Source organism: Syngnathus acus, chromosome 9 (genome assembly GCF_901709675.1).
Source record: "Syngnathus acus chromosome 9, fSynAcu1.2, whole genome shotgun sequence".
In the NCBI taxonomy this organism is placed as follows: Eukaryota; Metazoa; Chordata; class Actinopteri; order Syngnathiformes; family Syngnathidae; genus Syngnathus; species Syngnathus acus.
In genome coordinates this window covers 15,226,132-15,253,928 of record NC_051094.1, presented here as the reverse complement: position 1 = coordinate 15,253,928, position 27,797 = coordinate 15,226,132, and the positions used below count along the sequence as shown (strand labels likewise).

Here is a 27,797-nt window from a genome sequence, read left to right as displayed (position 1 = left end):
GAATGGTTGCAAATTTATATTGGGACGCTTAATGATGCGATACATAAAAGGGCAATAGGTGGGCAATTGCATATGGCCGCATTGTAGTCATAGCTTCTTTCGGAGGGCCATTATAACTGTCAACCCAAATAAATGTATGAGCACCTCATATTATATACAGTAAAAGCTACAAAACAAACTGACAAATAACTTTTTCAAATCAGACAAGTAAAAACTGGTCAAATATTTAAAAGAAAAGATATTATTAAAAGTGAAGACAATTTGCAATTCTAGTAATGACACAAATTTGATGCACAATTTGTCTTCGCGGGCCACATAAAATGATGTGGCGGGCCCTATCTGCCCCCTGGGCCTTGAGTTTGACACCTGTGGCATATGGTGAAAGTAGCTAGGGTTGGCTTTTAACTTGGCACGAAAAGATACGTATACAGGGCTACATTGACTTTTGTTGTATGAACAGATTAGCATGAGCTACCAGTATTAGTTCTTACCTCAGGTAAGAAGGATTATTTTATTCTTTGGGTTTGGCTTTCATAAGTAGAAGCAAACAGACAGCTGCAGAGAACTCCTGTTGGTGAGATGAAATGCTTATAATCAGAAAGGTTAAGCCCTGACCCCTATTGTCATGTTAATGAGAGCAGGACTTGACGTTGGCCCAGCAGTACATGGGGTGGGGATTTAAGGGCTGGCTCACTTTGATGAGACTGGGTAAAATTTCAGTCCGACAAGAAATTAGGTGTGTAAAGTATATTATAAATGTTCACTCGGGGTATTTTGATGAAAACACATTACAGACATTAAGACACTGAGGATCTGCTGTAAATAATGGTCTACCAATCACATATTATCTTCTGTAATCAAAATTACATGCTCAAAATCGTGGGGGGGCTAGGAAGGTTTAAAATGTTTGCTGGTTGTCCTTCTACTTGCGTGGGTACTGTCTTTCTAGTGTGGATGGGTTGCTGGATAGGTTGAAGATTTTGGGTTTGCATAATTACCTAAATAAAGGTAGATGCACTTTTTTCCGATTATTGATCCTTCATTATATTATGATTTTTTTTAAAAAACTTTTGTCACTTTTAACACATGTTTGAGATGGTCAACCACTAAAATGTCAACCAGGAATATTCACAAACATTTTCACCTGGGCACAAAAAAGCATAAAACCTTTTCCATATTGATTGTTTCTCTATGCAACATCCAATCACTGTCATTGTTTTAAGTCTTTGGTGTGTTTGGCTGGCACATGAATGTCCAGAGATAGTTTTTGAATACTCTGAGTGCACACTCCATCACTCAAGCAAGTACTAGCTCAGTCCGTGTTGACCTGGCATGATAAATGAGTGTTGATTTGAATCAGTTTTGTTCCTACATGGTCCCCTGACTCCCCGGCTTTGTCAGCCACTTGCCATGTCGCCTGTGTCCCTGTATGCAGATTTAACACGGTGCATTCATCAGCTGCAGGTCCACTGCACACCCCGCCCGTGTTAAGTCAGGTGGAAACCTGGGACTGGCGGTTGATAGGGTGAGGGAGCATTTTAGAGCCAGTGTTAAAATTAATCAGTGTAATGAGGAAATAAGTGAGTTATTGGCGTCACAATCACTTCCTTCATTAAGAATGATATTTATGAGTATCCAGCAGCCGACAGGACATTGCAGGTTTATGGAGCGTACATTGCCACCTTGTTCCAATTATCCTCTACCTTTGAATCTGACAGGACATGGTGCATCATTAGTTGTTGTTCAGTGTGGAGAAAAGGGCAGCATGTGCACCGCGGGCTTGGCAGTGTCACACCTGCTTTTTTATTCATCATGAAGGCAATTATAGTTGATTGCACGATAGAAACACTGGGGGAGGGAGTTTCCATGCCGTTATCAACAATAGCACAAACGTTTAAAATTCATCACCACATTCATCTCCTGTGGAACAAATTCACTTTTATTTAGAAGCATTTTGTAAATAATAAATGCTATACTGTGTATTCAATGTATTCATTTTCTCCTCATCTGATGCAATCCTCACAGAATAAAAAATATTTCTACATTTGAGTGATAGTGCTGTAGAATGCTATATTATTTCACTCAGGCAATTTACAGTCACCATATTGCACCTAGGACCATTAAGTAATTACAAAAGTAAACAATAACAATTTCATCATAAGAATTTTAATCATCATCTACTTTTTTTAACAGAACGAATGTCATCAGTACTTAAGTCCAGTCTTCTGCTGTTGTCATCGTTTCATTTATGATACGTCAGATTTTGTGTTGTGAGTTGACCTCAAATCAGTTCTAGTTTTATCTCATGGATCTCTTTTTATCTGGAGCTCTGTGACCATGACAGATACTACTGAATAATAGACACCTTGCAGGCTTCACTTCCAGCAGCAGTATCCTCACTTTAGAATCATTAATTCAAAGGCAGTGGCACAGAGAACATATGAAAAATTGGACATGAAAGTGAAGGTGCAAATAAAAATGCAATGGAAGAATTCTGCATTAATTGACAAATTTTAAAGATCATATTAACCATTTGATGCACAACATGTGGACTCTCCTCTCAAATGCACACCATTTGTCTAAAATGTGCCTAAGTTGCTGAAGTCTATACAAGGGATCAAAACGTTTTATACATTTATGATTTGTATGTTATCATTTGTATGTCATCATATGTGTTTATATTCTACATGCTACTTTATGTAAAGGCTGACTCATTTGGAAGGATTTTTTTACCAGAATCAGAATTGGCTTGATTGTCAATGAAGAAGTTCATTAACTAGAATTTCATTGCGATGCAATCATGCAACATGAAATACAAAATACTTTACAAATAGCAATATGGGCATAATGACATAGTGCACTATAGAGCAGTGCAATTGGCAACCCTAGATGCTATAGAGCAGGGGTGTCAAACTCATTTTTTTTCCACAGGCCGCATTGTAGTCATAGCTTCTTTCGGAGGGTGATTATGACTGTCAACCCAAATAAATGTATGAGCACCTCATATTATATACAGTAAAAGCTACAAAAAAAACCTGACAAATAACTCATTTTCAAATCAGACGAGTAAAAACTGGTCAAATATAAAAAAAAAAAAAAAAGATATTATTAAAAGTGAAGACAATTTGCAATTCTAGTAATTACACACGGATTTGATGCACAATTTGTCTTCGCGGGCCACATAAAATGATGTGACGGGCCGTATCTGTCCTTGAGTTTGTGTGCTATAGAGAATTTGCTCTTGAAATTCCCCCTATGTATTGTGTTGACAGAGAGCAGCATGTTAATTATTTATTTATTTAACTATGTATTTATTTTTTTACATCTCTCAACAAATGTAGTGTCAAATCCAACACAAATCCAAGTGTTTCTCTATATGAGAGAAGAGAACCAACGGCGTGGTGTCACCATTAATCAGAAACAGAATCAGCTTTATTGACCAAGTTTGTGCATGCCAAACAGGGAATTTGACTCCGGTTGATCTCAGCCTCTGTATGACATTTAAGTGACTGAAAACTTAAATTTACATTGTCACAATGCAATTGTCATTGAATGCAATAAAACCATACAACTGACAATTTTGAAATAAATGCTTTATATTTCATATAACAGAGAGATTGAAGTCAGTCAGGACAAGCCCATTGTGTAGAGAAGAGCTTTTGATATTTTCTATCATTGGTAGACGCCACATGTGGTGATGGATGGATACAGAAAGACTGCCTCCCCGCAGGGAAAAACTCTATTTCACTTTGCCCGGGTACATCCCGTTTTATGGCATTGTCAACGTTTTGCAAAATTGCCATCATATTACATTCATCACTGACATGCATTCAATTCCATTGAGTGCATAATTCAGACAGTTCTGTAATCAGCTATAAATTCATTTTAAAAAATTCAAAAAAAAAAAAATTGTCAAACAGTGGCGGTTGGTATCCAAACACACACTGGAACGGGGACAAGCCCATGGCAGAGCTCGGGAGCACGTTGTGCGCGTATTCCACCAAAGGCAGTTGTTGGGCCCATCCGCGCTAGTTATTGGCAGACATGCAGCAGAGAGACTTACCCAGTTCTTGGTTAAGTCGTTCGACCTGCCTGTTGGACTTTGGGTGGAACCCAGAAGTGAGGCTTGCCGTGGTTCCCAGGAGGCGGCAAAACTCCACCTAAAAGGCCAATGAAAACTGTCTGTGAGTGCGTGCAAGGTTAGCGTCTGGAAGGAGTGTGGCATGGGCTTGTTAACCCGTTTCTGCCCAAATTGTTATTTCTAAAAAGGTGCATATTTTTTGGGTCCTTAGGTGTCCCTAAGTACGAATATGCCGCGCTTTTTTGGTTATGACGTCGCGTATACGAAATATGCGGCATCTATATATAGACTATGTGCTGATACGTGCACAAAAATCGGAGCATTCTGACGATTTGCAAGTGTAACGTGATGTAATTTATTTGAATGTTCAGAGATAGTTGTGTTTTACACGTAACAGCTGTCTGCAACATGAAAGGGACCATTTCCACAATTTTCAATGGGCGTGCATGTGCAACGGCGGCCGTCATCCCCAGGGTATGGGGACCAGCCGTAAGAAAATGCCAAAGTTTCTATGAACACAAGTGGCTTTCATAGCCGTATTTATTTGCAACAAACTTTCAACAACAAACTTTCAAACTTGCGGTACCATAAACGCAGATATAAACTGTAACTCAGCAGTGATGATGTTCAGCCTTGCGCCGCCACTTCCGGTCAGAAAACGGATCACGCGACCAGTGCTTCTCACACATTTTATTCCGGCTGGCGGTGAGCACGGAAACACTTCACAGTGCACAGTGCCACGCGGCACTTGGAGCACGCACTGGACGGACGCGACTTGCAAGTCGGCAGTGCGCACTTTCGGCCTTGCGCCGCCACTTCCGGCCAGTGCTCCACGGTGTCGAAGCGGGAGTCATCGGCAACTGCGCACACGCGCGGTCTGCCCGATCTCCGAGCTCGAGTGGCGCCTGGTGCTGCAACCAGAGTTCGGGCCACCTCGCGTCGGAACTCCAGCAGAGACATCCCGCCGTGCTCATCCAGCCGGTGCAGCACCCATGCATTGAAGACGGCCGCGTCCAGCATCCAGGTGAATATCGGCCACCACCACTTCTTCCGGCGCATGTTGATGCGGTAGAGCTCGATGCTCTGGTCGGCGCGGTCCGTGCCGCCCATGCTGCGGTTGTACAGCTGGACAACAAATGGCTGGTCCACTGCCACCTTCTTCTTCTCCTGCCTTGACCAGCGTGACACCTTCTGCAGAGGATGCTCAGCGGCGAGGGTGGAGGCGATGGTGACCACGGCGTTATCCTTCCACCGAGTGAGCGCAATCTTGTTTGCCGTGTCGTACACGACAGACACGGCACCACGCGGCTTCCTCTTCATAGCCTTCTGATCTGTGATCGGGCAAGAGCGCGGGATGCGGTTTTCTCGGATCGTCCCCGTGCAAGCGTAGCCCCGCCTGCGCAGCTCTGCAACTAGCGGGAGGCCGGTGAAGTAGTTGTCTATGTAGATGCGTAGCGGAAGTGCACGCACAGCATCGGGGAGGTTGTCCAGAAGTCGAAGGAGCGTGCCACCGCCCTTGCCGAACTTGCGTTCCACTTCAGAGGCATCTACACTCGCCCCCTGGTAGATGTCGAAGTGGAGCAGGAAGCCGTTGGTCCCACTGTTCAGGCACCAGGCCTTGTAGCCGAACCGCACCGGCTTGTTTCGGATTGCTTGCTTGCATCCGTGTCTTCCAAAGTATTCAATCATTGCCTCGTCCAGATCAAGATTGCAGTCCATTGGATACGCCTCCCCGAACCGAGCGTTGAGGATGTCCATCATGGGACGCAGCTTTGTCATCCGGTCGCTGCTGTTCTGGCGCGTGTTGTCGGCACAGTGAATGTAGCGGATGATCTCCTCGAACCTGTTGCGTGACATGGCCCCAGCGACGAGGGCGCAATGGAGATCTTCATCTGTGTTCCAGTAGTGTCGGCGACTGGGGAGCTGGTGGTAACCCGAGAGCAGCAAGATCCCCACCACGCGCTTCAATTCTCCGATGGTGAGCTGGAAGTTGGAGTCAGTCACCGCCGCATACTTGATGGTCTCGCGAACAAGGTGAGGATATACATCGGAAAGGAAGAAGTCCAGCTTCTGAACTGCGCTCTTTCCAACCAAAATTGTGGGGACGGCGAGAGGCCTGGCGTCCGGGAATTTTGTCAGGCGCGTTTTACTGTTGGTCCAATTGTAGTCCAACGCATCTTTCTGCGAGCGTTTCTTTGAGGTGGAGGCCTGTTGGGGCTCCTCTTCTTCCTCAGTGTCGCCATCATCATCATCTCCGATCACACGTCCGTCGGCGAGGACCACCACGGCGGGAGCGCTAAGCTGCCGTCCCGAGAGATTATTGAACGTTCCTCCGCAGTCTTCCTCGCCCGTGTCTTCGTCAGACTCGAAACTGACCACGGGTGGAGCAATAAAGATTTTATCCACAACTGCGTCCTCATCTTCGATTGCATCGAAGACCTCCATCGCCGACTGTGTACCCATAGACGCGGATAGTCTATGTATAGATGTTTCGCATAAAACAATACATAGAGGAAATACGTTAGGGCGAATCATCACTGCAATCACATATGTCAATAACCATTATATGATAATTGTTCCCTAAAAGTTTCACCCTGCTATCTCGAGTCTATCATAATTTCCCGGAGCTCACCTTTTTGCATCTTCCATCGTGAGTCGCGATCGTCCGGCTTCGCTCACTTAGCATGCGTGACTCATAAACTGGCAAAATGGCAGCGGTTCCGGGTTCGACAGGTCAAAGGTTGGTTATAACCGGATACAATCGGCACGAATGCTTGTCGTCATTTGACGGCGTCAGAAGCTGCGGAAATTGGAGCGTCTACATATAGACTACAGGCTGAAACGGGCACTTATATGGTTTCATATACACTTATTGATACACAAAAAAGGGACGTATGTTAAAAATGAGAGGGTGACTACTTCGTGGATTTTCACCTATTGCGGGTGGTCTTGGAACCAATTATCCGCGATAAATGAGGGATTACTGTATTTTGGAAGGATTTGGCTGAACATTGACACTTACTCTAAGTAATAGGTCTGGAAACTCACACATTTCTAAATTATTATGTTTTTTTTCCAAGCGATCTCGGGACGCCCAAAAATTGGGTAAAAACTGCTTGATTAACCCATCAGGCAGATGACGTCAGTGAAGGGAGAAGAGTAGTGCTTGATTAATACATCAGGCAGATGACGTCAGTGAAGGGAGAAGAGTAGCTTTTTCCATTTGTTTCATGGCTTGTTTGTTTTTGCACTGTTGTTTTTGGATGAATTTTGAACATTCAGTCAAATATCCCTAACAGATGCTGTGTGGCTGAGTGTTGCAACATGCCGCAAGAAGGTTTTAGCCTGCATAAATTACCCAAGGATGAGAAAGTGAGAAAACCTATGAACTGACAGGTGAAACCGATAAACTAGGATGGGACAAGCAAGTTGGGTGTAATTTGCAGCGCACATTTGGCGTTTGCAAGGAACTGGCACACTTGAACAAGAATCTGTGGCTGCCTCGCTCTGTAGATGAAGTCATGGTGCTGCTGTGCAGAGGTGCAGTACCTCGACTCAGCTACCAAGGTGATGGGCATGTTTTTTTCTTGGCTTTTTTCTTTTTTTTTCGACACAAGAGCCACCCTGAGGATCTTGAAGGGTCTTACATAAGCCTCACTTATTGTTATCAAAGAACAAGCCTGCATGAGAGATAAAAAGCAGAAACACTCCATTTTCTAATTTCTTCATTCCCTAACTGTGAGCGCCTATGAAGGCTTATCATTTTGATATTCATATTAAGTTGAAGTAGACATGCATAAGAAGAGATGTCCACATAAATTTGAATGCATTTTTATACATTATATGCGACGTACGTTCAGTGACTTTGATTATACAAGTTGTGTCAATTTCCCTTGCTGATATCACACCCAGATATGGTGCGGTGGGGGGTCGGCGATGTCCATATCACAGAGCAGAAAGAGGCGTTGAGTAGTCATTTAAAAACAACTTGATGAAATTAAAAATCCAACAAAGTTTCATTTTCTTGATGAAATCATATATTACGAGAGTTTTGAGTGCAAAATTGGACATCCTGGCTGGATATTTATTCATTTATATGGTGTGTTTCATACACAACTCAATGGGCAATGTGGAAGCATTCCAAATCAAAGAACTATGGAAATGTCTATGTTTTCAAAGACAGTGATGGTTTTGCGTGCCATGTCGTCCACAGGCCTCGGTCCATTCATTGAGTTCTCTGAAATCCACTTAAGCCGTCCACAAAATTTTAGACCATTCTAATGGAGATGCTGATTTTGTGTACCAGCATGGCTTTTCACCTCCCCTACACTGCCCAAACTGTCCCATGCTTTTTAGATGAGTACAGGTTTTGTGACCAGTAAGCTCACCAGACCGAAACCCCATGGAAAATCTATGGTCAAGACAGTTGTGACAGACACCATTGATAACTGCCATCAAAGGAAAATGGGCTAACACGGCAGAAATGCCACAGGCTGATCGCCCCCACTATATACATAACTACTTTTTATAACAAGGTACAATACTGTAAATACTGTATTTGTTCTAATTATCGCCCAGGGCGATAATTAGAGAAGGTTTATGTCCAACAGGGGGGACGATTAATAGAGAACACTTTTTGTCCGATCTCCCAAGGGGCACTGAAATGGGCGATAATATGTATATTTTCCTTATGTAGTATGCAATACCTGCATCTCACTGGTGTTCTTAACACTAGAACAGCGGCTGTTTTGATCTACCTCTAACAGCGGGGTGCGTCAATTGACGCTCCATCGATGCGACACGTTACCGTCGCACATCACATGTTGCGCACGCCCCGATAACGTAATTGTGTGAGGATATTGTGTGACGAGTGTAATTGTATCATAGTTTATGGAGAAAAACTATTTAAAAGGGACATTTGACGTGCTGTCCAATCAGTCATATTTAAACTTGCGCAATGACGTCTGCATGCGGTCGCGGAGGAAAACGTAAGTTATGGGGGGAATTTTTATCAGCATGGGCGATAATTAGAGGTATCAATGTTTTTATGTGTTATTTATGTCATCGCTAACACACACTGGACGATTATTAGAATATGGGCGATCATTAGAATAAATACGGTATGTTTTCAGAAATCTTTTATTATAACAACTTCTTTTAGAACAAAGTACAACACTGCAAATATGTTTTTAGAACTCTTATTATAACAACTTTTTTTTGGGCTGGAAAAAATCCACGATGCAGTGAAGCCGCGATAAGCGAACCGCGAAGTAGCGAGGAGGGATCACTGTACTAGTAAGTCAGTAATGTGTTAATGATCAAGTAATAATGTGTTAATAATTTCACATATAAGTCGCTCCTGAGTATAAGTCGCATCCCTGGCCAAACTATGAAAATACTGCGACTTATAGTCCGGAAAATGCGGTAATAATAATAATAATAATATTAATAAAAATAAAAATAATTAGCTGATTTTGTCAGGAAAAGAATTCAGTGTAATGACAATCATGGGACAATCGTCTCAGACTTGAACTATTTTATTACAACTCCATTACAAGCACTTAATGAAACAGAAGTCCTGAGAAATCTCTACATAAAGGTTCGATGTGAGAGCTTACCAGCACAGATGCGTATTATAATCAACGGGTGGATGCAAAATAATCTTCCACACCTCCCTGGAACTGTCTTTGAGAAGAGCCTAAAAATGCATGAGAGAGCTCAGAACATGGGGTTCTTCAATCCTGGTCTTCAGGGGCCAGTTTCCTGCAAGTCTAACATTTCTCCCTGCTGCAACACACTTGGTTCAAATAATCAGGATCAGAGATGAGATTAATCACCAGTTTACAGTCTACTTTACCAACATCATACCAGCTGATAAGTGTTCTATCAGTCTATCTGTTATACTCGTAAATTGGCAACCAGAGTTACTCCTCCTAAACTGGTCTCGTTGTGCACCGTTAATCATCCTGTCACCTTGTTTTAGCTGTGCTAGCTCTCAAGGACAACATTGACTGAGAGATGGTGAAGAGGTCAATTTGATTTCAAGGGTCACAATTGGATTCCGCGGTGAGACATAATCACTTCCAAGGTTGTTTATACCAGCTCAGCTGGAGCTGTCTTGATGTGGTCAGGGTACATAGCTGAGAAAGAGCTCAGCTGTTGCAACATCACAAACGTCATGTTGTTGTTCGGTTCCTTAATGCCTCTTAAGACAGACATTCACCCACCTAATGTTACCTGTAGCTTCTTCTGTAACCGCTTTCTGATCGGCCAGAAAAGTGATTGAAAGTGCACATTGATGCCCAGTAAGGACTGCACTGCTGCCAGCAGGTGGCAGTGCTGAGCTCCATTGATGCTGCTGCCATTGACTCCAGCTGCGCACTTTCTATTCACAGGCATGTTTTTGTACACCATGAAAGGCAAATAGGTTGTGACATGAATGTTTAAAACTGTCTGGGGAAATGTTGCTTATATAGACACTACCACATTGCTGTAGGCATGTAGCATAACTAGCTGAAAACAATTTGATGTTGAAAACAATGTTATGGCCACGCAGCAAAATTATATGTAACTAGTAACACCGCCACTTGTAGCACCTCTACTGTTCAACACTGCATGTGAGTTGGTTATATAAAAGCTATTGTTTTCAGTGTGGCGTTTGTGTCTATAACCTAAAGCAGATCAGTTTAATAATTGAGATCTTTACTTTCAGGTGCTACAGGGGATGCTCAGTCAGGCGCCCAACCCTCAGTGCAGGGTACTCTGCCGCACTTCATTCAGGAGCCAGAGGACGCCTACATAGTCAAGAGCAATCCTATTAAACTGCGCTGTCGAGCCACACCTGCCTTGCAGATCTTCTTTAAATGCAATGGAGAATGGGTTCACCAGAATGAGCACTTCTCCCACGAGTACAAAGACCTCAACACGGGTAAGATTAAGCTGCGTGACCTTATTGCGAACGATCATTCCACTGACTGGGATAACGTCAAAGTTAGCTGCACAATGGAAATTGTGCAACAAAAGTCTCTCGCAACTCAAATAGCATACTAACCTGTAACTGACTATTAAAAACGTAACTGCACGTCATGAAAATGGTTTTAGTTGAATACAAGCTTGACAAAACTTGTGACACATATGACAATGCTTTGTGCCATATATATAGATATCTATATCTATCTATATCTATCTATATCTATCTATATCTATATCTATATATACATAATATGAATTTAAATCAGTTTATTTGAAAGAACTGACTGAGGCCCCCTGATGGTATTTGCAATTAATAAACACCCTCAGCTAAGAATACCCTGTCATTAAAAAAAGTGAGGAAGCAGTCTGTCTTATATTCACGATGTTCCCTCCACAGGAAAGCAGCTTTAATTGTGTCTGGAGGTTTCTTCTACTGTGATCACCGTGGTGTGAAATTGTTGTAAGCTCGATCGTGGTAGAATGTGCATCTTACACGGTGCCTTTTTTGTATTTCAGAGAAACAAGTGAAGGAATGTATTTAATTTAGGAATATGAGCTAGCTATACACGACACAAAGAAAGAAGGGTGAAAGTCCTAATACACTGTCTTCAATGTGTAAGAAATTAGCTGTTGGATTGGTTGCTTTTTGGTTTAAAAAATAAATAAAAGAAAATTGTGTTGTTGAAAAGTAAAGTAATTGTCTTATGTTAGTACATCTACCTCATCGTAAAAAGGTACTGGGTTTGAAACAAGGACAACGTGGAGTTTACAAATTTTTCTGCCTTTCTGTAGGTGTTGGGGAATTGGCTTTTTCCCGCTTTGCAAAACATGCATGTTAAGTTAAGCAAAGATCTTCAACTGTAACGAACAGGGTAGGACAGCCAAGCGCAGAATGACACAGACTTTATTAATAGCAGGGAAAGGGGAAGTGGAGTGCTGGATCTCGAGCAGGAGCAGGTGGATGCTTGTCCCGTGGCGTGGCCGGTGATCGGGCAGAGTGTGGAGGAACACTCGGTGCGTTGGGAAGTCGGGGAGCTGGCCTGGCGAAGAGAGCAGCGACGCAAGCTCGTGGCAAGGCGGGGTGCTTGCAGCGATCATAGTTGGGGACAAACAGTGAGTCACGACAGGCGGCGAGCAGAGCGTGGTCAATAACGGGCAGATGGTCAGGGCAGGCGGCGAGCAGAGCGTGGTCAATAACGGGCAGATAGGGGGCAGGCAAGACGAGATGGGTCAGCGAACGGAACAGGTCGCCAACGGGAGTCAGACGGGTAGAGCGCAGTGAGCATATAGGTAGCATCACGAGACAGACTGACAAAGGAGTGTGTGGGTGATTTGGCTGATTGGCGGGGTGTGGCACTGAGGTTACCGGATGATTGGCGGGCAGGCGTGAGCGTGAAATCAACCATTTTGAAACTATGAGCTATTTCTTTGGTACTAATTAATACGAATGGCTTTCAGTTTGAAACATATTGCTGAAATGACCCATATGCTCAAATTACATTTAAGTACTGTATGTTATTATTGATAATTAATATTCAGTAAAGTAAAGACTGGTCATTTCTCACAATGAGCAAATATCTTACAACTCCCATAAAATGCTGGGTTAAAAACAATTTTGGTTAAAAATTTTACACACTCACAGATCCTTTATGACAGTGGTCCCCAACCACCGGGCCGCGAACCGGTACTGGTCCTTGGGTCACTTGGTCCCGGACCGCAAAGCTGCACAGAAAAAAATATATATATATATTTTTTTTATCGACGATCAATTAATTCAGGTCAAGACGCACAAGACAAAACTTAGTTTGTTTGTTAATCACTCAATTGGCCCTTTTCTTGTGTAAAGGTCACATCTACTGGTATGCCATCAAAATGAAAAATAGCCTGTTGCTAAATATGTGATAACTTGGGGTTGCGTACAAATTCTGAATTAACTTTGTTGATCACCAGCCAATACGACTGGTGATAATGTGCTTTATGATCATCAGAAAGGTACCAATATTCATTTAACAATAGGTTTATTATTGTGGTAGTGTGTATTCTACTGTGGTGTACAATTGTATCAACTGTATGTTCATTTGTTTTTCTTTTCTTGTGTTCATGCAGTTGGCTATCGCATTTCATCTACCCTACTGATTGCAAATGATTCTGAAAAGAAAATTGTATGCCTCTTGTGCATTCATTATCTCCCTTTCCCCAATCTATTTCATTATCGTTGCCATTCTCAGCCATGATATACACTCAAGATGAAAAATGATAAAGCACTTTACCGATCTCTCAAGAAAAAAGGTGTATGTGGCACAATTATGTTGTTAGAGATCTCCTTGTTATCATCAGACCAAAGTGGACTAACAATTTAAGCAGCCAGAGGATGTTCTTATATCTGCGTGGCATCGGCCCGGCTTATATCAGTAGTAAACACAAGACCAAAGACAAAAGATAAGCTTGTTCTAAACTGAAACGCTTTGTCCTAACTTAGTAACAGTCAGCAACATTGTGTATTGGATTTGTCCGGCTAATCAGAGTTAGGGATCAGCAAAGAATTGGAATGTTATTGATTTGAACATGGCCCTCAATGCCACCATGAACATCTGATAAGATCTCTTATTTACCAACTACCCTGGTGACTCATCAATGACTGATAAAGCTGAGTGTCCTTGAGTTCCTACTACCGTACGATCCAGCAAGTACACTGATATAGTCTTCTATCCACATCTATAATCAAAACAACACAGAAAGAATGACTGCTGTTCAAAAGATTGGCCAGTGATGTGATCATAAAATCAGTCATTCAGCACCAATTTCACTACACGTTGGGCTACAACCAAGCTGACGAGACAATCTTCATGAGATCGAATGTGTGAATAATAAAAAAAAAAAAAGTATGGCATCCTATGTATGTAGCATTAAGCAATGGATTTTCCATCTGAAATGGAACTGACGTATACTTCGCAAGGCAGACCAAGACACATTATAGCTGTGTGACAACGGTGAGAAAAGATAAAAAAGATATGCAGAGAACAGAAATGATAATCATAATACTTTATGGTCTATATATATATATATATATATAATATTTTATATATTACATAGATATATTATATTATATATATTCCATGTCACCTACAGAAGTTACCTTTACATACGTACAGGTGTTTCTTCCCTCTAGTAAATTCCATCCTATTTCTTGTAATTTCATGTGCTTCCTTGCATGCTTGTCTTCAAATCACTCGTCTCACTGACGAGAGACTCTCAGCGGGACACCAAATGGAAAAGCTGACTGATCCCCAATGTGCTTCCACTCAGCTGTCATTCATCGGTGACACCTTTCTTGGCACTTTCACTAATTGTTATGACTGCCTCCAACTTGGGAGTGTGAAGAAATCAGCATCTGCCCGGCTCTATCAGGGGGAAACTCTTTATCCTTGTTTGTTCTAAAAGAGAAGACTCTGCCATGCCATTAGGACTCTAACGTTCTCCTTTATGTGACTTTAATTGAGGCAGTTAAGCCTTCCTTTGAGTAATGTAGCTATTTAACACTTGGAGCACACAAACATCTTTCTGTGCGGAATATTATTGTTCACTGGTAACCCATGGAGCAGAAGGGAAGAGAAAGGCCGGCAAAAAACCCTGACCTTTCTTTACAGGATCTGCGGAGTGTGAATGTTATCATCTGTGAACAGCAGACAGACGCAGTGTTCGCTTTCGTACACTGCAGCATAGCCCAGATCAGCGAGCGGGCTGTTGGTATGGGGGAGTGTATTTAAAGTGTGTACATATTGTCACATGGGGCACATGTTGATGTGAAGAATTAATTCGCATTATGTCCTGCCATCTGGCATGAATGGAATGTGTTGGTATAGTATGTAGTGAGATTGCATGAACGTGTTTATACATATTGAGCCTTTGTGAGTATTGAAGGAGCACCATATCAGATTGTAAGTATGTTTATATGTGGATATGTTGTGCATGCAAAATTTCTGTAGTACACGTGTAGAAATATTGAGTGTGTGTACGTGTGTCTGTACATATTATGGAGACTCGATCAAGGCAGATAAACATTCCCCGTCCATTTATTTATATTCTCAAGCTTAAGGATAGATGGTTCGATTTGACAAACGGGTGGTGACACTTTAGCACCCTTTTAGTGACTTTGCTGCCACCACTTTTCAACTCACTTTTCCGTCAGGGCACATACTGTATATCTCTGGCTGATACGTAATGGCCTTTAAAGCCAGAATTGATGTTATCATTGCTCTAGGGTGTCTTTGCGAGCCAGTTAATGGGGTTGTTAACCGAATGTGCCCCTGACAATACGCCTCACACACTCCCCCTTACCTCTACAGTACATTTCTTGAGGAATGAAGTGTTGATAATGTCTCTTGGTTCCTAATATTATTTTATTTAGCCTGACCACAGATTTGCTGCCAGGGCTGAGAAAGTAGACTGTAAAACTATTGGTTTGTTTCATTTCATTTTATTTTATTTTCATGATGGAGAAAAAAACTCCAGATTGAGAAGTAAGTTTTAATGCCAGAGCATTCCCAGCTCTATAGCGGCATCAATTTTTTCATCCAGAACTTGGGAATATTTTGGGAGGGAATCTTTGTCTTTAAGAAAGAAATGTTTCAGGTTTAGGGGATCAAGAGGATTTAGTTGCTATCCAACAGAGGTGATTGTGATTGAAAATACCACAAAGAATGACCCAAACTTGAGGACTCGTAACAAAACAGCCATCATTCAAAATACTGTGTCCATAAAAATAACAATTAACTTTAACACTTCCCATTGAAATATTCAACATCTCATTGCTTTCTAAATGCAGTTGTTTCTCATCATGAATGTGTAAAGTTCTATTCTTTGCATTTAAAAAGCACAATTTAATATTTTCTTCAAGGAGACATGATGTGGAGTTGGACTGTCTCTGGTTACAGAACTGAGGATTAGTAATAGTAGTCTATGAAACTAGCTTCAGACATGAACATTCCGTTAGATAATTAGGGGCCAATGTTACCCCATGGGAAATTGCAAAGCACAATCTTATGATCTTAAAATTATACCTCATGTTTGTCGAGTTAAGACCGAATTATAAATTGAAGCCTATAAGCAAAGCAAGCATAAGGGAAAGCAGAAAACTAACCTTAACAGAATGCCATCAAATGTAAAGACAATTATTATTCGCCCTTCATTTACAGTGTTGGGAACGTTACTTTGAAAATGTAATTAGGTATATTATATATGTTATATCGGGCCTTTTCAACTGGTTATGTCCAAGGGACCACCATTATAACCAAGAAGCAACTTGGGGACCACTGCTTTGGCGGAATGTTATTTTATTTTGCACTGAAGGAGGATAGACCTATACAGGCTATTTATTTGCATCTGTATGTCTAATTTGGGAATCTCAGCTACATTTGACATAATTTGGATGGGTAAATGATTCACAAAATTAGCTGGAAAATAAATCTAGTCTAAATTGACTTGAGGATTGAACTCACCACCATTAAGGTTGAAATCTATCACTCTATAACCGAGCTAAGCTGTGAAAGAGTATTTGGTTGACTAGGAATCACCGTTGGCTGGAAAATGTTGATGGCTAGGAATTTGAAAATGGGAGGGGGTACTTATTCTCACAGGTTGACTAAGGCGTTAGTGTAATAGGGCTGCTGATCGAATTAGTATCCCCTGTATCTTTGCTTGGGGTGGGGGGGGATCCTGTTCAAATTTGCTACACTTGATGAAAACATCTCCAGGAAGTCAGTTGATTGTTCTCAAAATTAGCTGGAAAGTTAAGTCTAAATAGTAAATACATTTTACTAAATGTTACAATTATTTTCCATTTCCAATTTTGCGGACCACCTGCGGACCACTAGAGGGCAGCGGAGCACCGGTTGGCAATCCATGTGTTATATAGTATTTAGTTACTCATTACTTTTTCAAAAACGTAACTGAGTTGGTAACTGAATTACTCTATCCATCCATCCATCCATTTTCTGAACCGCTTAGGGGATCGCGGGAGTGCTGGAGCCTATCCCAGCCGTCATCGGGCAGTAGGCGGGGGACACCCTGAACCGGTTGCCAGCCAATCACAGGGCACACAGAGACAAACAACCATTTGCACTCGCACCTAGGGACAATTTGGAGTCTTCAATCGGCCTACCAAGCATGTGTTTGGGAGGAAACCGGAGTGCCCGGAGAAAACCCACGCGGGCCCGGGGAGAACATGCAAACTCCACACTGGGAGGGCCGGAGGTGGAATCGAACCCGCACCCTCCTAACTGTGAGGCGGACGTGCTACCCAGTGCGCCACCGAGCCGCCTGAATTACTCTATGATAAAAGTAATTAGTTAACCTGGTAAAGTAACTATTTGAGTTACAGTTAAAAAAATACACAACACATTACATGCACGTTTTTGCCTATAACCTCAATGAATTTGAAATGTTTACCTCGCCACCTTGAAAATGCGGACTTTTCATTGGCTAGCTCCTAACTCACCATTTCTGTCTCTTCTCTTTTTTTGTTGTGTGTGACTACAAACTAATGTGCTTCGACGCACGTGTAAAAACACTGGCTCTGATTGGCTACCATAATGCTGCCTTAGCCAATCGCTCACTGACTTGCTAAGTTAACCGGTAAACTCCTCACCAGTCTCAGGCTAGTTAGCCCAGCCCTGCAGCTGAAAGGAGCACTAAATTGCCAATTCCCCACACAGTGATATGACAAATAATAGAAAAACGCTTTGCGACACAAATTATTATTATTATTAGTTTGCAATTGAAGTGCATATTTTGCAAAAAATTGCAATGGTTTTCGCCATTATTCCTTGGAGTGATACAGCTTGTTTTCATTTTACAGCTGTGCATTATGTACGTTGCCAATCATGGTTACATAGCACGAAGAAACACAACATCGGCTAGTCCATGCCAACACAATTGATACAATCCAAAATAGTGAACAAAAAAAAATGAATAGAGATGATTTTTCTACGAAGATTTTGTTTGCAACTCGAACAGGGAGCTCGGTACCTCCAGATTGTACTGCACGTCCTGTGTTGCAGTGTGTGCAGTGCCCTTTGTTTGTCGTCATTGGTAAATAAGCAATGAGCTCTTTGTTTACATCAAGTAGGGTGTGGGCAGATCATCTTTTGGCAGGCCTCTAGTCTAAGTAATGGACTTCCATCACGTGCTGGTATCTTATAAGTACTCAAGAGTCTCCTTGGTTCTCCTTGTTGCAATCCTGAACTGCTATTTTCTGACTCTCTTTGGTGTGTTGAGCATTTTGTTCCTCAGAGTGAGAGAGGATGCTCGCTGGGCCTGTACCTATTTCCTATTTAGTATCTCTCGCTTTCTTTCTCCCTCTCTCTCTTTTTTAAATATTCAGATCTTTGCAATCTCAGTTTTGCAATCTCTCCTGAGCTTATAGTTCGGATTCTCTGGAAATGTGGAGGCAAGCTTCATCACACACAGATGCACAATCGAGGGTGAAAGGTGGTGCCCGTTTCACAACCGCCAATTTACATTATCTGCAAGTGGAGACCTTGCAATTTCTCTTAAATGTACTTTGCACTTGCCTTTCGCTTGCATGGACTCCAGCAAGCACTTCCACAATGTAGACTATGTGCCTCTCCTGTGCTTTAATGGGACTGAGGGGAGCCACTTGCATCGGTTGGGAAAGAAGCTGGCTGTGTTCACTCCCTCAACGGCGCAAATACCCTTGTTCTTGAAAGAAAACGCCACTCACGCACAGTGAAAAGGCACTTTGCACTCGACAGGGGCAAGGCATGAAAATAGGGCCCCATATTTCTCTTTGTATAGGCCTACCTGTCCAAATGTCAACTCATTGAAAAACCAATGCAGTGTTGTCATGTGCGACTGGTATTTTGCTACTTATTACACATGCCCAGTGTTGTAAACTTACAAAGTAAGTATGCTCAAAATCACAGGTACCGTTTTTTTCCGTGTATAATACGCAAAATTTAACTAATTTATTGTCCTAAAATCTGGGGTGCGCATTATACATGGGTACAATTTTTTTTAATTTTTTTTTTTTTAATTTAATTTTTTTTTTTTTTTTTTTTTTAAGAAAATCATGGTACTGGTACGAGTATTGATTTATGTATTGTTCTCTTCTTGTCATGTTGTGAAAGAATGTGGGTTGAATAAATACCGAAAGAACAATAGTGTGTTTGTACTGTGCTCTGGTCATTTCGTCAAAGAAGGGATAATAGTCCTCTTCTCTTCTTGACTGACAATGAATGTGATAGTTTAATACAATCAGCAAATAACAAAATGCGTATTACAGGTAATATTTTATTTCACAACACTTTGCCTTGTTCCTTTCGTCTCTGCTGTTCACTTCAAACACGCTCCATACGAACGCAATGCTCTCGTATCAGACGCTTGCTCGATCACCTGCTCGTTTGCTGTCACAATGTACCCTACACAAATCCGAAACATTTGTTGCGGCTCCGAGTCACGACGAGGGGCAAGTTTTGGTTTCCAAGGGTGTTATTATTCCTCTTCAACGTCTCTCCCATACAGAGCCGCCTTTTTCACATGTCCGCACGTCACTTTCCTCTCTTTTCAGCTGATCGCGGTGGTGCCTTTACGGGCAGTCGGAGAAATCAACGCCAACAAAAAAAATACATCCAGCCTAGTTAAGACCATACCAAAGACTATAAAAATGGGACCCATTGCCTCCCTGCGTGTGTGACGATCATTGGGACTTAAAAAAAATAAATAAATAAATAAATAAAAATTGGGTGCGTATTATACATGGGTACAGGCTTTTTTCCAGCATCAACATGCCATTGTTAGGGTGCGTATTATACATGGGGGCGTATTATACACGGAAAAAAACGGTAATTACATATTGTCAACAATAACGAACAATCTATGTCAATCATCTCCATAATATATTCAACATCACAACTAAGTTCACTGTAAGGCGCCACAATTCACTGTTCCATAATATATTCAACAACACAACTAAGTTCACTGTAACAGAAATGGCGTTGTGAGGTTTAAACTCATAATTAACTAATAATCAACTGCTTTAGCAACGCTGTTATTCCCAACGCTGCTATTGACTTCTGTTTAATTTGAACACCAATGCAAACTTTTAGGATCCACTAATGTTATCTATTAATATTCATTTGATGAAGTCCTGTTTGGATCAAGGCAACATTGCAGAATTCAATTACCATGAAGGCAGCAAACTCCTCCAAAAATAGAGCGCTCAACTACCCTCTACGTAAAACCTTGTGGGGAAAAAAAAAAGTACATTCAGCTGCTGCCAGCACTGATTGAAGAAATATTGCAAACATTTCTTTACCTTTGCTTATAAAGTGTTGTTAGTCTGCTCAGTAATTGCCAACTTGATACTTTTGTAAGTATGATTCCACTCGTAACATGAATACGTTTAAAGACGAATACAATAAAAATGGAATGACTCGACTACGGAACTGAAAAAGAACATGTTCTTTTGTTCATCAAAAACACCACTCGAAGCACATTCAGCGACATTGTTTGAATGAAATTATCTTAGTATTGCTTGTTTTATAAAGTCATCACTACTACTACTGCTTGTACTCTGTCTTTGCATCCATAATGTGCAGTACCGTTGTAGGTACCACATCTGCCCGGGTGGTCACATAATACAGGTGAATCAAACACTTTTATTATATATTTTTTAAAAGTACTATAAACTCATAAAATTGATATGCTAACATAGATTCAAATGTAGTGATGCCCATGTTGGAAATTCCATTGTTTTTGTCTTTGTTGCCATTATGTTTGATTCATTGGTTGCGATTTTAGAATCTGTTTTAATTTTTTGTTTCTCCAGCGTCAAAATCGAAAATAGTCAATGTTTTGTTTTGCTTCTTTCCCGATAGAGCTACTAACAGCTCATGCAGTCAGCTTTTGCTGTTACAATTAGTCTGTAGTGCCTTACGTATTTTGTTGTGTGGAATGCCAAAAGGTGAAATTAATTACTTGTGCCGTTTGTGTCACATCATTTTGTGCTTTCACGCTATTCAGGCAAATATGTTTGCTCATGTTACTTATTAAATCCCACAGCACACCACCAAACAATAAAGTCACAAAATGAATGACTAATGAAATAATTATGCTTTTGTCTCAATTTACTTACAAATTGACTTCCTCTGTTTAAAATATGGGCCTGTTTAACTGAACAGAAAATTGATATACCCAACAGGAAGCATGACTTACTCTGGTGTATGAATGGCAACAGGTGGATAAACAGAATGAATGTACCTTCTTACATCTAATGGAAGAGCATTTGATTTTTATTTCTCTCTATTATGTTTATTAAATGTTTATGTTGGATCCTCTCTAAAATAAGATGACTCATCTCAAGGGATAACCCCTTATAATAATGGTTTCCAATTAAAGACCAGGGCGGCACAGTGGTGCACTGGTTAGCACGTCCACCTCACAGTTAGGAAGTTCGATTCCCTCCCGGTGTAGAGTTTGCATGTTCTCCCCGTGCCCACATGGGTTTTCTCCGTGCACGCTGGTTTCCTCCCACATCCCAAAAACATGCTTGGTAGGCCAATTGAGCACTCCAAATTGCCCCTAGGTGTGAGAGCGAGTGTGAATGGTTGTTTGTCTCCGTGTGCCCTGCGATTGGCTGGCATTCGGTTCAGGGTGTCCTCCGCCTACTGCCCGATGACTGCTGGGATAGGCTCCAGCACGCCCGTGACCCCCGTGGGGACAACGGTATAGGAAATGGATGGATGGATTGATGGATGGATGGATGGATGGATGGATGGATGGATGGATGGATGTGGATGGATGGATGGATGGATGGATGGATGGATGGATGGATGGATGGATGGATGGATGGATGGATGGATGGATGGATGGATGGATGGAAGACCAAAACCACAAACATGGCTAGGTATACCGAAGCATAAGATGGGATGTCAAATGTTCTAAAGTTCCTATTCTTCTGAATAATTTGCAAAATATTATGCCAGAGAACTTTTAATAAACCATCTTGGAAGTGATTTAAATTGTGATTTAAATGCATAATGTGTATCCCTTAACATTATCAGGAAATTATTTTTTGTTCATTGGCAGTTGCGTGCAAATCCATCACTGCCTGCACTTTGAAAGGGAACTCGCCCTGGGCTGAAATGCGGTGGCCAATTGTGAATCGATCACAGACAGACCAAACTGACATTTCATCGGGTGAACAATCAGTCAGTGTGAATCTTGACACTTGAAAACCTGTGTTAAGTGCGACAGATTTTCCTCTGCTGAAGGACTGGCCACTAGAATGTTGTAGCGATATACACAAAGTCGGGGTCACGCAACACAGAGTCAGTCCATCAACCTGTGAAAAATCCGTGCCGCCCCTTCAGTCGAAAAGGCATGCGCAGGAATTCAAAAAACTCGATAAAGGGTCCTCAGCCCGCACAGGCACCTGATGATAGCCATGGACAAAGTCCGCGTTGGAAAAAATCGGACTTCAATATGCAGAAAATCTTGAATGATCTAGTTTGCATGTGGCATCAAGCCTTTAATCAAACTTTAACATGCTGATCTAGCACAAATCCTGGCCAGTAATGAAAAAATGATGACAAGGACAAAGATCCTTAAATTAATTTGTGCCTTTAGGGTCCGACTGATATTTCAAGCCTGCTGCACGAAGACAATAGATAAGTGGCACATTAACAACGGGTGCTATAACAAGCTCCTTTGTTAACAATCACTATCTACACACATTTAGTAGCAGAACATCCAGAGGTGAAATTTTATTTTAAACACTGCTGGGATTTATTTTCTTTCCAGTTGTGTCCCTAAACTGTAAACTATCACCCATTAAAGATTTGCTTATTTTTTGCTACCAAAGCACTGTTCACTCACAGAATAATATTACTAAAATTGATATACTTGATGATGTTCTTGACATAATTTCAAATAAATAATAAAATTAAGATAAAATGTTATGAAAGTTTTGCAGTGCCATAAAACCAATAACATCTCTTTGGAAAAGTTTATATATGATGTGTTTTGATATTTCTGAGCATCTTCAGAAGGATTGTAATGTTTATGATACACACCCTGACCCCACGTTAGTACACATTTTTAATCTAGTGAGATAGGATAGTAATAATAAAACTTCTGTTTTTGCAAAGATACACGTAGAAATAATGGCGTGAATTATTGAATCATACACTATCATGGCCTGGGTTTTGACTGCCTGATGACACGGTGGGAGTTATGACATGGAGGCCAAACAACTTTGCAACCACTAACAAGACACAATTAGCGCAAGTCCCTTTTGCCAGTCCAATGAGAGAGAAAAAAGCTAGCTCATCAACTAAGGTTGCCAGCATTTGGTTTGTGAAACACTGGAACAACATTGGGCTCCATTATTAATGATAATGTGACTCTTTGCTTTTACAAAATGAATGGCGCAGCAATTTGTGAAGCAAGCAAATGTTAAAAATATAATGGAATAAAACAGGTTTTCGTTGTGCATGTTGATGGACTATGAAGGAGAATACAGATTCATATCAGGTACTGTATGTCGGACACGGATAGTAACAATCACTGATGTTAGTGTATCAATAAGTGTGTCATATTTCTCAGAATCAATATTTTGTCTCACCATTGTACACAGTCGATCTCAAACGTCTTACAGCTTATAGACACCTTACAAAACTTTAATCTTTAATCTAACTTCAGTCATTTCATATTGCTGTATGAATTAATCTAAAAATAATAAATGCATTGGATATCATTTTCAAATGAGATTAATTGTGTAACTATCAGGGCTGTAACAAATACCGTTTCAAATAGAAAACTGTTTCATAAATTGAATCAAAATCGTTGCATCCTTAAATCATATCACGCTCCATTAAATAGTCTTTTTATAAATTGACTTGTAAATCAGTTTGACATGATGATTTTTTTTTTCATTCAATTAGTTTGGGCTTGGGAGAGTATTTACATGTTGCTCATTATTAAACAGCTGTAACATCAAATCATAATCCCACTGAATCAAATTAAATGGAACCATTACATTTTAAAATTATTGCATCCTTTAATCGCATCGTAGCCCATGTATAAAGAAACATATCAAATCCTATTTTGGGGAGAGACTTTCCTTGTTTTACGTTTTGTACTTCAAAGAATTTGTAAGTTTAGAGTAAAAATGGTACACATATTGTTTGTCGGATATCTATACAAAGGTTTATGTTTTCACAGGTTTAGGCAATCAAAACGAACACATTACCGGGGCAACAGCATTCAACAAAACAAAAAAACACTTACTTGAGTTCTGCATAGATGCTCATACTTAAAAAAAAAAATAAGATGAAACACCAAATTTGGAGTCAATCGAATACAATTTGTAGAAGTAGTTAGTTAATCTATAAAAACACAGAAATGAGGCCAAGAAAATAGATTAGCAGACTTCCTGTTTGGTTTAGCACTAAGAGCCTTGGGCTGTTTGCTGTCCTTCCAAATGTTCATAGATCAAGGTGTTAGGTACCACGGCCCGACTAAGCCTTTTACTGGAAATCAAACAATAACACAATAGAATATTGACTTGCCAAGCCTGATGTGTGTGTAAAGTTCCATGAGTTTTTTGTGCATGTTGAGCCCCTCAAAAACACCATTGCTCTCTTGTCGAAATTGTGTGTCACCATGGCAACAGCCTTTGACAAACCTAACCAAGTACATGTTCTAGGATGTTCTGAGTCTTTACACTGTTCCACAGATTTTAACGTTAACATTAACTTAACGTTAACATAAACTCAGTGTTTTCAGGCTTTTCTGACAGATTTCAGTTTGATCTGGTCAACGTTCTTAGTAATAAAAATAATCATGCATCAGATTTTTATGGTGATTTTCAAGATACTCAAAGGGCTTACAGTGGATACATTATTCATATGCTCGCATATTCTCAGTCTGGTGGTGGTAAACTACATTATGTAGCGCAGCTGCCTCGGGCATGCTGACAGAAGCATGGCAGCCAGTGCGTGCTTATGACCCTGCCACCCACGACCAAGCATTTACACCCAGTCATACATCAGTGTGTGAGTGGCACTGGAGGCAAGATGGGAAAGTGTTTTGTGTCATTTAAATGTCTTCACAACATGACGATACAGTTTGGAATTTTTGGAGCATCTACAGGGGAGTTATTGGACACTTCCTTTTTTGTGACAAAGGAAATCTGAAAAGCTAAATTTGTCTTATCTTTTTCTGTGCTGTTTGGGATGCTATACGTGTCGCCCTGTTTTTAGCTCTAGGTCACACATACCTGGACAATTAAAGCTCTGTAAGGGGCGCTACGGAGTTTTTGTTTTTTTATCATTCCCGATGTGCAGGCAAGGTTTGTGGAGTTTTTGTTTAGGCTCTCAAATGTACAAATAAAATAGCAAAAGAAAAATAATAATTAGGCCTATAGAGAAAAAGTATAATTCCTTCAATTACAATAGAGTCCTCGTAGCACTTGCCCTGATACATTGAAGACTTGTGAAATGAACTATTCATCCATTATCCGAACAGCTTTATCCTTACAAGGGTCACGGGCCTATCCCAGTCTATTGCAGCTGACATCGGGCAGAAGGCGGGCGACACCCCCCGCTGGTCGCCAGACAATTGCAGGGCACACAGACAAACAACCAGTCGCACTCAAAACCACAGAGTGAAATTTAGAGTGCTCAATTTACCTACCGTGCATGCTTTTGAAATGTGGGAGGAAACTGGAGGACCCACAGAAAACCTACGCAGGCATGGTGAGAATATGCAAACTCCACACAGGAATGCCGCAACCCAGATTCGAATCCAAGACCTTTGAACTGTGAGGCGGACGTGCAAACCAGTTGACCATTTTGTAACCTAAAATGAACAAAAAATATTTTATTTGAGGTTCTATAAACTCTTTAAACAAGCCATGGAGGGATCGTTTTACAGTCAAACCTCTACATACAAATTTAATATGTTCCGGGACCTAGTTCATGTGTTGAAATAGTCATATATATTGGGTACCTGAATGAATGAATGAACGAACGAATGAATGAGCGAATGAAAAAATGATTTAAAGAAATGGATGTGTTATATCGAAATCATATAAAGTATCTCACAAGTCTGGTGAGCTATGGCATTTGCACCCAGAACCACTTTGAAAAGTTCCCATTTGAATTTTACGGCAGACAGCAACATAGATCTCCTCTGCCATCCAGATGGGTTTAATTGGTATTCATTTTGACATCTGCTCAATATTTTATCATTTGTCAAACTGCACCCACCATATGTAGCTGTTTGACTGGAGTAAGAGCTTGTCAGATTAAAGCATTATTTATCAGAGTGGCACCACAAAAGTCCCAGTGCATTCAACATGTCCTCCCTTTAATTCAACAGCGTTAGAGATCATGTAGGGTACAGTCTGAGGAGTAATGAAAACCCATATCTGCCTGAAGCCGATGAATCAGATTAAAATGTGTGCGTAAAGCGATTTTAAGATTTGTGACATGGTAACAAAATGTTTTAAGTTGTCTGAGGGGGGGTTTAAATCCAGTGTTTTTTCCCTTCTTCCTCTATTGCAATGCATTTAAGAATATAAAAGTATTGTGCTATATGATGTGGTAGAATCCCATAAAATGATACTCTTTTTGTTGCATCACATTCTTGCATTCGCTTACACAGTTGCTCTACATATGCTGTTGAAAGCTTTGCTGTCATTTGTACCTTTTTCATTAACACATTCCAGAACTGCCCGATTTACCGAGTAACTAAAATAAAAAAAATCACCATTCCACGTTTCACACGTTTCATCGATATAAACTGACACTATTTGAATGTGCAACTAGAAATGGGTGTCTGAGGTGTAATCATCCTCACACAAGGTGTAAAACTAAAAGAATATTCTCCTCTGTTAATAGGGCTAAAGGTGAGGGAGGTGATGATCAACGTGTCCCGTCAGCAGGTTGAGGATTTCCATGGCCCAGAAGACTACTGGTGTCTCTGTGTGGCATGGAGTCACTTGGGGACCTCCAAAAGTCGCAAGGCTACAGTCCGCATCGCCTGTGAGTATTTCAGCAGTCCAACTGCGGCTGAAGTATATTACTTCATAGCAGAGGTAGCGAGTCACATGACTTGACCTTGAGCCTCCTCAAGTCACTGAATGTATGACTTGTATGGCGTTTTCTAGTCGTCTAACTACAGAACTAGTTATTCTGTGTAAATTTGAGGTTTTTATTCAGGTTTATTGAGGTTTCATTTTGAAGGACAATTTATTGGTTAAAGAAAAAACAGTACTTTTTTGGTGAAATCAGGAATGCTAGTTATGCATTTAATTGAGACAAGCATACAGAATACAGTGACAGATTAAATATTTCAGAAACTATAGCCTTGGAATATTGAGTTTTTAATATTTTGTTTTCAATGCAGGTATAATAGATGCACTATCCTAACCCAACAATACAGCCGGACACTTACAATTGATAAGTGCACGATTGACAGGTTTGAAGCAAACAAGATAACATACTTTGATTGTAGGTATTTTTTTTTCCTTTTTTTACAATTTAAAGTGCTCTCTTGCATAAAAATGATAATTCAAGGATTGCACCAAACTGTTGAACAAGAAGCCAATATTAAGTACAGACCTCATTTTGTACTTTTTGTCAGAATATTGTCGTATTATTCAAGTACACTCTGCCCAGCAAATCCACAAAACATATTAGCATAGGATAGCATAGCATAG

At 40.8% G+C, this 27,797-nt stretch overlaps 1 protein-coding gene across 3 annotated transcripts in view; it reads left to right on the top strand.

The window, feature by feature from the left end:
• Positions 1-27,797, top strand: part of unc5db (unc-5 netrin receptor Db) — a 164,972-nt gene that overhangs the window by 62,953 nt on the left and 74,222 nt on the right. For all 3 annotated transcript variants that reach the window (XM_037258271.1, XM_037258272.1, XM_037258270.1), the window contains exons 2-3: positions 10,794-11,009; positions 26,977-27,120. In XM_037258271.1, the coding sequence (XP_037114166.1) occupies positions 10,794-11,009; positions 26,977-27,120 (360 nt within the window). The remainder of the gene's footprint in view (positions 1-10,793; positions 11,010-26,976; positions 27,121-27,797) is intronic.